This window comes from Trichosurus vulpecula, chromosome 1 (genome assembly GCF_011100635.1).
Source record: "Trichosurus vulpecula isolate mTriVul1 chromosome 1, mTriVul1.pri, whole genome shotgun sequence".
Lineage (NCBI taxonomy): Eukaryota > Metazoa > Chordata > Mammalia > Diprotodontia > Phalangeridae > Trichosurus > Trichosurus vulpecula.
The window spans coordinates 388,241,251-388,254,151 of NC_050573.1; the positions used below are offsets into that span (position 1 = coordinate 388,241,251).

The 12,901-nt window shown below is 34.8% G+C and overlaps 1 protein-coding gene across 2 annotated transcripts in view; it reads left to right on the forward strand.

The window, feature by feature from the left end:
- POLI (DNA polymerase iota) overlaps nt 1-10,962 on the forward strand; it is a 33,503-nt gene extending 22,541 nt beyond the window's left edge. Inside the window, exons 7-10 of one of the 2 annotated variants that reach the window (XM_036741374.1) lie at nt 3,040-3,131; nt 6,083-6,213; nt 8,048-8,253; nt 9,840-10,962. In XM_036741374.1, the coding sequence (XP_036597269.1) occupies nt 3,040-3,131; nt 6,083-6,213; nt 8,048-8,253; nt 9,840-10,661 (1,251 nt within the window). In that variant the 3' untranslated portion in view covers nt 10,662-10,962. The remainder of the gene's footprint in view (nt 1-3,039; nt 3,132-6,082; nt 6,214-8,047; nt 8,254-9,839) is intronic. The other variant, XM_036741375.1, reaches the window with a different exon arrangement.
- The last annotated feature ends 1,939 nt before the right edge of the window (nt 10,963-12,901 follow it).

A 12,901-nucleotide genomic window follows, 5' to 3' on the forward strand; every position in this document is an offset into this window, starting at 1 on the left:
TAACCCTGCAACCACATTATTTAACAATTCCTACTACACAGTTAATGCAGTGACAAAGACAGAGACACAGACGCACAGAGGCAACACCTGTTCAGAGGCAAACTGCTGCCCTAGGTTTCTCCAAGCTGGGGAATCTCTCTCTTCTCTACAAAAAACAAAGAAACCGACAAAGGACACACACACATAACATACAACATACATATGTTCAGCACCTACACCAAAGCTTTTCCTAAGCTGGAGAACCCTGTCTTTTACAGCCACTTTGGTGAGTCCCTTCTGAACGTAGCCCCAGGCGAAGCATCCTCCCCATGGGTGAGGTTCCAATGTGACTGTCCCACATGGTGACTTTTATAGGGTCCTGAACAAAGAAAGTTTTTCCCACCAGAGAGGGGAGACTCACTGCTAACTGCCCCAGATATTCTCTGCCAGAGAGGGTAGCCACTCCCCTAGGAAGGGGAAGATCCTGTCAGGCATTTTGTTTTTGAGAACTGGCTAGGTCCTCAAAAAGCAGCTTCAGAAGTATTTCCTGTTCTTTGTTCAGGACCTATCTGCCTCCTAGTGGAAGTGTATCCTGTCCTTTGTTCAGTCCTATCAGTCAGAGAGGAATGTCTGAGAGGTGCATTCTCAGTCTCCTAGCTGGAAAGGAATGTCTGATTCTTTATTCCAAGCCGGAGAGTTTAAAGATCTTGCAGGAGCTAGGGGATGGGGGGGAAGGGAGAGCCAGGCTTACACTGTAATATGGAGGATCTTCTGTAATGATTTATCATTCAGTATCCCTCCAGTGTCTTTCACAGATGATTCTCAGCTACTAGTTCCTCAACTACATGCAACTGCTTCATTTCCCACTACTCTACAGAAACTTGTGTTACTGTTAACCTTCAAATTGCCAATTCCAGTGACATTTCTCATTTGTTATCCTTTGCCTCACTATTGCATCTAACAATATTTGCAACCTTTTTTGTCTTCTCCTTCTACAGCTACTTCTGGAGTAACTCCAAAAATTCTTTGTTGACTCCTTTCCTCCTCGTGCCTTATCTTTTCCTAGATTTTGTGCTTAGTCTATTTCTCTTCTCTTTCTCTTGGTGATCTCATTGACTTTTTGGGCTGTGGTAACATTAAAACCAATGAATGACTTTCAAATCTCTATCTTCAGCTCAACCTCTGGACCTCAGTTTCCAGCTTTCTGTTTAAATTCAACATGTCCAACATGAGACTCACAGCATTGAAAAGGAACGTTAAAGGTTATCTAGCTCATTGCCTACTCATAAGTGCTTATTAAAACTGATTATCTTCGTCTCCAGATCTCTTCTTCTTCCTGACTTCTGTATTTCTGTTGATGGGATTGCCATTCTTCTAAGCACTCTCAGCACCAATTTTTATTTGTCTCTTTCTCCTTTACCTTCCATGTTCATTTGGACTTGGCACACATCTTCTGTGTGCCTGCTATGTGGAAGGCATTGGGCATACAAAGATAAAACAAGATAATTGCTGATTTCAAGGAGCTTATGTTCTACTAGTTGTGATTCAAGGGCTTCTAGCACTGGAATAGCTCTTGAGGCCATCTTTGTTTGCCATCACAACATTCCTAGTCCAGGTCACCTTGCCTAGTCTATTACAAAAGCTACTAAACTGATCTTCCCGTCTATGATTTCTTCCCCATTTAATTCTTCCTATACACTATTTCAGATCAATCTTACTGTATAGATGTGATTGTATCACTCTACATAGAGAAGCAACATGGCTAGTGGAAAAGAAACAAACCCACAACACAGCAGTGTTCTCAGATCCGAGTCCTGCCTGCCGTTTGCTAGCCATTAACTACATTCATATCATTAACCTTTGAAAGAGAGTCCAAGCTTTTAGAGATATAAAATGGATTTGTACCACTTACCTCACAGGATTATTTTGAGGAAAGTGTTTTATAAACTGTAAAGGCTGTTATTATTACTGCTCAAAAATCTTCAGTGGCTCTCCTTTGCCCATGAGTTACATTCCAGACCTTATTACCTGGTACTCAAGTCTCTCCACGAAATGGCTCCAACCTATCTTTCTGGTCTTATCTTACTTTCCTATAATCTATTTTATTTAGTCTCAGCTGCTGAGCTATGTGTATATACATATATGTACATATATATGCACACACATATATGTATATATAAGTATATGTGTGTATATATGTATGTATATAAAATATGTGTGTATATGTATATGCACATATACATATATACATGAGTGTGTATATGTGTATACACACACACACACACATATATATGTATATATATGTATATATATATATACACACACACCTTGTCTCCCCTGCTAGATTTTAAACTAATTGTGATCATGGGACATGTATTTTATTGCCTTCAATCTCTGTTATGCTCTGCTTTCTGTTTAGTAGGTACTTATTAAGTATTTATTGAGTCAAGTTATCTTAATTCACAGCAGCCCTGGTGTGATAAGGTAAGATGAATTAAGGTAAGGTGAGGTTTGACAGGAAGGATGTGCTATCACTTTCATTTTATTGAAATTGAAACAGACCTCCCCTGAAGTCACAGTAGGGTTGGAGCTAACACCAGAGCCCCAAGCATTCCAGAAAGCTTCTGAAAGGCTGGTATTCTAGCACATCATCAAATCAGTCAGCTTTCTTAACTACAATTAAGGAATGCTTTCCATAAGAGCATATTATTCTTAGTAAGGACACTAATTGAGTTAAAAAGATAGTGTTAAAAATATAGCTAAATATAACTAAACCTAAGGAATTAATAAAACATGGTAGATATTAGTAAAAAAAAAAATATATATATATATATATATATATATATATATATATATATATATATATATATATATATATGCCTTTACTTAGAAACATAGAATCCTAGATTTAGAGCTGGAAGATAACTTATAGACCATATAGTTCAGTCCCTTATTTTACAGATAAAAAATGCTATTTGGAAGTTTGACATATATTCTAAGAGTAGAAATTGTTTATCAGGGTGTGAGATAATCCTTTAACATTTGTGTATATTTTGGTAGTCCTTTAGTGAAGAAGATTCCTTTAAAAAGTGCTCATCAGAAGTGGAAGCTAAAAAAAAAATTGAAGAACTACTTGCTAGTCTTTTGAACAGGTGATTTGCCTTCTTGCTGAGTTATCTTGTTTGTATTCTGTATACCATACATTGAAAGGATAATTGATGTTCTTTTTTATAAGCTGTAGATTAAGCTGGAGGCTAAAAATTAAGAGATAAATTAACTGTAAAATTTCTATGATGTACTAACAAGAGTAATGATATATCCATTTTTATAAGGTTTTTCTTCTTTTTTTTTTTTTACTTCTGTCACTTAGAGTTTAGTAACTTTGTGGCTATACCAGGGCTCTTAAAAGGATTGGCAGTTATCTGGCTCTCCTGAAGACTCCCTTGATCTGCTATTTGACAATAAGGAAGAACTTGAAATTTTTTTCTGTGACAATTGCTTTGCCCTCCCTTCCCTGAAACTAAAGTATTACAATTTGCTTTTGCTTCAGCGAAAGGAAAGGGTTACAGTGGGTACCAGGATTTAGGGAAGTCAGGTCATTGAGCCTGTTATAATCTAGATTTTTCTAAATCTCCCTTGGAAGAGGTATATTGATTATTAGGTTGAAGAGAAATTAAGGAGATGAATATACAATGCTTTGAAGCTTATTCTTCCAGTTTATAGCCCCTTTCTACCATTTCTTAGACTGTTAACATTGTAAGAGTATGACAAAAGAACAAAATTGCTAACTCTGAATGAATGAAGTTATATGAAAGTTTGACTGGGACTGTGTAAGTACAAAAATATGAATTTGTGAGTTGCTTCTGATACCATAGGCTTGGCAAGTAAATTCAGCCTTCTGACCCATTTGCCACTAGATTCAAAGGAGAAGGTGTACTGAATGGAAATCACTTCTCTTTGGCATACCTCAGAAAAAGAAGTAAATGGGGCTAAGGTCTGTTAACATTCCAAATATTTCAAAATATGCATTTTTCCTATGTGTCCATACTTTAGGGACACCATGTACATTCTGTAGAAAATTGTTCTTTTCCCATCCCAATCCCCAACTCCCTGATTAGGTTTCCTCTATTAGAGATTTGTAGGGTATAAACCACAGTGGTACGGTCCACCTTTGGACTGAAGGGAGAATCCAGCAACAAAAAATCCTGTAGTTAAAGGCAGAGAGGCTGTGATTGTAGATTCAGTTGAGGGTTGACTGTGAGCCCCAAAAGTTGAATTTCTCTAGTTTTCCCTACCACTTGAAGCAAGGCTCTCATCTGCTCAGCATAATCATGCAGCTTAGAATGCTACAGTCAGCTGAGGACAGATTAATATGACCCAGCTCCAGTATTATGACTCAGCCTGTTCCTAGGAGGACTACTGTGGAATTGGGTCATGCAAATCATTGTATCCAAATCCGAGGTTATTCTAAACTCCCTGACTTTTATGAACAATTATGCATGGCAGGGAAACCACAGAAGTACAGCTTTCCTATTGTCTCCCACTCACAGAACTGACCATGGCCATTTCCACAGAACTTGGGTTGTACATCTTGACCATGTGAAAACACATACTATCTATCCATCCACTGAAGAATTTTACTTTTCATTCTGAACTTTAAACAAAAACTGAATAAAACAAGAATTTCCACATTCATTGTGGAACAGAAGGAGAGGATGGTACATGAAACTGCAATCTCTTTTATGTAAAGATCAGCAAATAGTTTTAATGTATATAGTTAAAGAAGCATGTTGAAAATTCATGGGTTTTTGTGCTTTCCCTTAAAAGGGGAAAATCAGGATAAATTCCATAAAATAACGGTAGTTTTTTTCCTCTTTTAATCCTTCTAAACTCTAATGTTTTTTAAAATGCTGAAGTATTTGGCGATGAATATTGCATAAGTGGCAATTTAAAATCATCTTATATTTCATCCATCTTTTAGGAGCCAGAATGATTGCTTACAACATCATGGTTTTTTCAGTTCTTTGTGACCTGGATAGTTTAAAATTAATTATATCCTCAAACACGCAGAAGATTATTTCCTTAATTAGTTTAATCTTTATTAGAACACATTTAACTGTAAGATGTTAATTACTGATATGTTTATAGAAAAGAATAAAAAGTTATTCTATTATGAGTAAACAAAGTCATACTTATTAGAAAGTTCAATGGAAGAGCAATTAAAGATAAATAGGTATTTCTTACACACTTATGAGTGTTCTATTTAAGTCTTCAGCTAAAAATACTCAATTTGAGCAAGTTTTTAAAAGTGGATACTGTTCTTGTCCGTTGTGATTTGCTCATCATCTCTAGAAAACATGTCAGAGATTAAAATCTGTATGTTGTAGAGTAGAAAGAAAAAAGTCATTATCTGGATTTTTTTCCTCGGGAATGAGGTGTTCTAATTAAATGATTTTCCAAATAATTGAAATATATCCCTCTGAGTGCCAAAACTTTTTTGTTTTGACCATTTTTATTGGAACTCTTTCTAAAAATACGTTACACATTTATCTGCCTTCTTAAATTGAGTATAATGAACATAGTTTAATTATTTATTTACAAATCAGGGTCATTACTAGTATATTCTATTTCTACAGCAATGCCCCTAAAAGTATATAGGGCTATTTACACAGTGATTAACTGGTCCTAAAATAGTATGCTTTCTTTGTATACCTGTTTTTAAAAATTTATTTGCTTCCTTCCTCATTAGGTGTTTTCTTCTCTGTCACTTGTCTTAGAATGCATGCCAGCAGCAGTGCTACTTGACTCTCTTGCTTCTAATTTGCTAGAGGCTGAGAAAGCAGATAACCAAGCTTATTGGAATTAATTGTATTTAAATTAAGACTAAATAGATTCTGAGTGAGAGCTCGAGGGCTTATCCTATGTATGAATTATATGTACTTTGTGATAATTATTTTTGTTGCTCTATGGTCTTTTTAATTTCCTAGTTCTTGGCTATGTTGTAGACAGTTGCAATTTTGTAGATATGAGACTTCCAAAGTTAAGTGAGGTGCTACTATGCCTTATTTGGAATTTCCTAAGAATTATGGTTCCTTATTTTCAGAGTATGCAAAGATGGAAGGAAGCCGCATACGATAAGATTAATCATCCGTCGGTTCTCATCTGACCGACATTTTAACCGTGAGAGTCGTCAGTGTCCTATCCCATCTCATGTCATTCAGAAGTTAGGGACAGGTATGGGCTCATTTTATTGACTTCTTCATTTCTTTCTTTGCTGTGAATATACTTGTGCATCCATTTAATTTTGCTATATTGAGAAATTCAGTAGTACACAGTGCCACTTGAATTTTAAACAGTTAAATATTGAAGTAGAACTATGCTGTAAGTGCAGCCTGTTGCTGTGCCCTTGCAATCTCACAACTGAACCAGATACCCACCTTTTCTTTAGTTAAGTTAGTTAAGAAATACCCTTAAAGATGTATTCATTTTTAAACAAAATAGTAAAAAAGAATACTTTCTTATATAAAAAAAACTAAGGGCTTTTTCCATCCTTTCCTTTCATGGGCTCCTCTAGCAGAAACTATTTGTTTGACTGACTGCTTGGTTATTTCAAGGCTCCAGAAGCTGACCCCAGAGAATCAAATGTTTTTGTAGTAGTAGATTGTAGAGGAGAGTTTTGGGCAGGGATCAAGGGTAACCCTGTCATAGATGGTGTCCGGGTCTAACTTGTGCCAGGGGATAGGAAGACTGTTTTCATATGTGGAGAACTTGTAGGCTAACTAAGCAGCTTTAAACACTTGCTTAATTTTAGGATTCTCTAGAATAAGCCAAATATTAGAGGAAATACTCTGATGCAAGGAGCACTGGACTTGCAGTCAGGAAATCTGGGTTCAAATCTTGCCACTAAGTAGGCTTCATGACCCTAGACAAGCAACTTCACTGCTCAGAGTCTTAGTTTCCTTACCTGAAAAACAGGAATAACAATGATAACAATTATACCTACCTCTCGGGACTGTGAGGTTGTGACATGATTGCAAGGAAAGCAGCTTGTAAGCCTCAAATCCTATGCAAACAGAAATTGTGATTGTTGTAATAGTCAATATTATGTATGAAATTATCTAGCAGCTCTTTAGGCCTTTCATATCTTCCCTTGAGGCCTTTTTGCCTTCCAAGTATCTCATAAAGACTTAATGATAAGCCTTATTCATTAGGTTCCCTACTGTCATCTTTAGATATGGGCTAGTTTTGCTCCCAAGAAGATCAATATAAAGATAGCAATGGTACCAGTAGGGAATCAAGGCAAGGGAAACAATTGTTTTAGGAATGAGGGGACTGTCTCTCTTCCCCATCAGTAATGATGATAACAGCAGATATTGATATAAAATTTTTGACATTTTGCAGAATCTTTATTTATTTTTATTTTAATTTAATGTAATTTTTGTATTTATTTTATATTTGTATCATATATAAATAATTTTAATATATTATATTTATATATTTTTTTATTTCGTTGGACTCTCTCAACCATCCTGTGAGTCAGACACCAGAGGTGTTACCATCATTGTCTTACAGGGAAGGAACCCAAGGTTCAGAAAATCAGAGTAACTAAATCGGAGAGTAGGGGTTTTGCTACCAGCTCACTTTTCCCTAGAAAATGTCAAGCTAATTATTTTCTCTTTTTCAGATATTGAAACTTAAACACGAGGCAGTTAAAAAGGCTTTTTCCCAATTCAGAGGGGTCAGAATTGCTTATTCTTTGGCACTGCATTGCTTCTAATTTCTATTATAGTCAGTTACTTTAGCTTGTTTTAAAAGCAATCAAAAAATCCTTTTTTTTTTCTTTCATTAAACTTGCTGAATCGCTTGGCAATTTTAGGATTAAATACTACTTGTAATCCATTTGGCTTTCCATGTTATTGTGAGATAACCTCAGTTATTTGTATCCCAGGTTTTATTTTTTTGATTTTATCAATGTTTTAAATCTATCTTATTCATAATTAAGCTTTTGATTCTAACAATTCATGTTAATGCATTTATTTTTCTTACCTCTTTTAAATAATTCATTTAGGAAATTATGATGTTATCACCCCAATGGTTGATATACTTATGAAACTATTTCGAAATATGGTAAACGTGAAGATGCCATTTCACCTTACCCTTCTAAGTGTGTGCTTCTCTAATCTTAAATCACTACCTACCTCTAAGAAAGGATCTATTGAATTTTATTTAACGCCGTCATCATCAACAACTTCACACTCTGGCAAGCGCACTTATGTAAGTGCAGGGTTTGGGGAAATAAACTGGGTTATTTAGATTGTGTGTCTAAGGTCATGAGAGTCCAGCTCTGGTGCTGTGTGCTTCTTTCTGTGGGTTAGGTTTTTATTCATTCATATTCCCAAATGTTAGTGTTTTATTAAAGTCTTATTCATGTGATTTTAGACATTAAATATTCATCTAATCTAGAAATGGAACACTTGCACCATTCATTAAAACAGCTCAGTGGTTTCTTTTGTTGAGCATACACATTGTGTAATATAAACAGTAGAGAAACAGATAATTTTGGAAGTAGGAATAATTTTTCAGAAAGTATTGGATATTATAAAACAGGCTTAAAAAGCAAGGCCTTTTAATTTTCATTTTCATAGAAATCCATTTAGTATTAGCTAATGAATTTTCATTAAAACACTTAAATCGCTTATCTATGACCCTGACATCTTATTGAGCTCTAACAGCAGCATATATATAGATCGGTTATTGAATGACACTCATGTAAAAAGTAAACAATAGTACAATCTGGAAAAAGTCAGTGATGTTTTCAGATGATTAAAAAAAATACAACAATAATTTATTGACCCTTAGCTATGACAACCCAAAATTGAATGATTAACAAAAACACTGTCTTAAACTATATGATTCACATCTAGAATAAGGCTGTCAATTCACTTCTTAATTTGCAGTAATTTATTTTTCATTGTAAATGTTACTGAAACTATTTTAAAATATTAAATTTGTAGTTTTAAAGTGAAAAAAAAATCTAATTTGAAGTTGAAGCCTAGTTTATCAAACAATATTTATTAATGTGATGAGATTATGCTAGTTATAAATTTAAGCAGGCACTTAATTTTAAAAATATTAGTGATATAAATAATACCTAGTTGTTTATGTGCCATGGTGCTGGAGACAATAAATAAGAAAAATTCAGTGAGATTATATAGATAACTTTTAAGACAAAATTTTAAAAATTTCTTAGCCTTGAGTTACATAGAATATAAATTTTTGAAATTATCTTTACATATTGACAGTGGTGTTTTACAAACATCATAGTAATGGTTTTTCTTCTCTCTTGGTATTTCTGTTATTCTTTAGAGTAGTAATTTTCTCAAATAACTGCCCTTATTGCACTTGTGCAGGGACTTATCTTTAAAGTGACCTTGGACAAATCACTTAATTTCCCTGGGTCTCAGTTTCCTTATCTATAAAGTGAAGGTGTTAGACTTAGTGATCTCTAAGGCCCCATCCAGCTCTAAAATTTGGTTTTAGCCAGTCATGTTTAGTTTGTAACTCATTAGCAATTCGCCTGCCTGGGATGACGGGTCATGAAGCATAGGATTAGTTGAGTTAATGAACTACATGATCTTAGAGCTAGATTGCTGTGGTTTAATCACACTTACTTGAAACTAACTGCAGGAGGTTTTGAAGCCTGATAGGGAAAAAGTGCATACTCCCAGATTTATATCTAGAATAATCTATTAATTCATGTCTTAATATGGACAGACACATCCTAGCATGAGCATGGATGTGTCATGGGCAGTTTATCTATGAGGTCGTATATTAACATTTTAAATTTTTTTGTATTCTAGAAAATGAAAGATACTCATATGGAAGAATTTTCACAGGACAAGGAAGTAAACTGGGATTTTCTACCAAGTGGAAGAATTGAAAGCACAAGACCTGGAGAGTCTCCATTAGATACTACGAATTTTACTAAAGAAAAAGAAATTCATGATTTTCCATTTCACTCACTTCCTGAGGGTATAGACTATGAAGTCTTTAAACAACTTCCAGGAGATATTCAAGAAGAAATCCTTTCTAGCAAAACTAGAGAAAAAATTCAAGGAAAGGGAAGTTTGAGTTGTCCATTACATGCCTCTAAAGGAGTATTATCTTTCTTTTCTTCAAAACAAATGCATGACATTGTTTCAAATCCCAGAGATCATTTATCCAGTAGCAAACAATTAGCCTCTATATCTACCAGTGAACCAGGCACATCAGGTTTAAGTAGCACTGGTTCCACTTACCTGTTCAGCCGAAAGGATTCTCCTCACTATTTAGACAGTGACCTGAGAGATGAAAGAATGAGTCAAGGACCTAAAGAATCCCAGGGATTCCATTTTTCAAATACAAATCCTGCTGTGTCTATATACCATTCTTTCCCAAACTTACAAAGTCAGCAACTCTTTTCCAAAAATCACACTGCAGAGAGCCATAAGCAGCTTACAGGCTCAGTTTCTCAGCATCTCAGTCTTACAGAAAACAGAGAGCAAGAATCTGCAGAGGAGGAAATTCATTTTCCTTCTGGCATTGACCCTGCAGTTTTTTTTGAATTACCAGAAGATGTTCAAAAAGAACTTTTGGCTGAGTGGAAAAGAACAGGATCCTCTTTCCAAACTGTACATGAATAAGCATGATGGAAAAAAATCTAAAAATATGCCAAACAAATAGTATCAACATTATGTTCCCCTCAGTCTAACAGCTTATTAAGATGTTTGATATTAAACTGTTTATTAGGTATTCAATAATGTAGAAATCTGACTAATATGAAACATTCCAGATAAAGCACAAATGGCAGAAGGGAGGTAAACTCTTACATAAAGCGTAAAAGTGTTCATATCAGAAGTAATAATGTAAAATATTATCTTCCTCTCATTTTTAAAGCTATTTTATATTGAAGATTTTCAATAAAAAGAATATCATGGTCAGCATTAGTACATATTCCATAAATTTGGGAAATGTATGCATGCATATGTAAATTTAAAATATCCACATAATGCTGAGCTATAGGAAGTTAAGGAACAGCAGTAAATGTTTCCTTTTTGAAATTTGAAGCAGCCTAAGAATCTCAGCTCACTGAGAGGTATGAAAATATGAAAAATCTTAGTTGCAGCTAACTTACTAAAAACATTGACTTTGCCTCAAGTAACTAATATATATTCCATAACGTAAGTTGACAACAAAATATTCAGGTTTAATGAATGGCAGTAGTCACTATGAGTTCAAATAGTTCAACTAGCTTTTATTGGCTGGGGTGGGAGGGACAGGTGGGTGCCAGAAGGTGAAAACTCCATAGGAAAGATTAAGGGTATACTGGCACTAGGACTTCTGCGTACAAGGTGGGGTTCTCATAAGAACCCTTGTTTTGACCAAGATGGTAAGTAAGGGAGATTTTAGCTTGCTGTTTTTTACAGAGGATTATGGGGAATAGGTATGATATTTCTACAACTTTTGCTGCATATTTGAAGCTGGAACCTCCTTGCCACCAAATATGAGAAAATTATTATTTTCATCTCAGTTATTACTATCTTGAACCTTACAGGTCAAAAATTGGCAGAATAAGGACACCCCCATGCTTTTGACATAAGTGTACCTTTGTAGCATGTCAAAGTATCCTGGAACACTGGTTAGGAAACTGTCGTATTTAAGGATATGGAGGAGATAACAGAAGAGTTGACAAGCATGGGCCATCTTAAGGAATTTACAGTTTATGTGGAAATAATCTATAGACATGAAAAAACCTGAGATTGTTTACAAGGCAACATGCATACAAGTGAGTACAAGAAAGACTTAATATCCTTCTTCCACTTAAGAGCCCATAACTTTGTGTTTGGACTCCTTAAAATTTAAGGGGTCAGTGGTTACTGAGAGTGGTTACTTTTTTCCCATAGGAAAATTACAGCACAAATACTTTGAAGGCAGCTAAAATGAAATTTATAACAGGAATGATAAAGGCTTCTTAACATCTTGTAACGATTTGGAGCTCTACTATAGATGTCCTTTATTTAAAATATTTTTTTTAATTTTTCAAATGCTGAAAGTTCTCTTAACGTTAAACTCATCAAGAGGCTCATAGAGGACATAACTTCTCTCATTGTTTTCTTTTTGACATTCAAGTAATCTATCATCATGGATGATTTCAGGGTTTAACAACACAGTTAAGCTATCTAAAGTATATTGACCTAAGCTCTTAGTTGTGGCTCAAGTGATAAACATAGCATATGAGATGTACTTGACCAATTGTTATCAAATGTCAGTCAATCATAAGTCATGGTGAGTAGAATTAGCTTATGGATGGCTTTGGAATAGGTATAAAAGAGTGGGAGATATGAATAGGCCATGACTAGGTTTAAGAAACAAATCTTTTTAGGGATGCATATGACTTTCAATTTGGTTTTGAAAAACCTTGAAAGGAAGTTAGAGGAAATATAATTATTTGCATTTATACCTTTTTAGACCCTTTTCCTCAAAATTGTTATGATTTTTCAGACTGAGAAGTTTGCATCTTGTTCGTGACCAATTGCATTACTCAATTGTCTTTTTTAAAGGTTACTACTCAGAATGAACTTGTTTCAATTCAGGGCAATAAATTTTAAATCCTTTTATATAAAAAGCACTCAGGCCCTGAAGATACAAAGATTTTTAAATGATGCTGTTGTTGCCCTCGGGGATCTTGTGTTCTCTGTGGTTAATACCTTTTTTTTTTCCAAAATATTCTCGAAGAGACACAACTGGTTAAGGAGGTAATGTGGTAGTTTGGAAAGAACATTGAATTTCGTGTCTGAATACATGGATTTGAATATCATGTCTACTGCATACTTATCACTGAGTAACCTCATACCAATCACAGCCTCTCTGGGCTATAATTTTC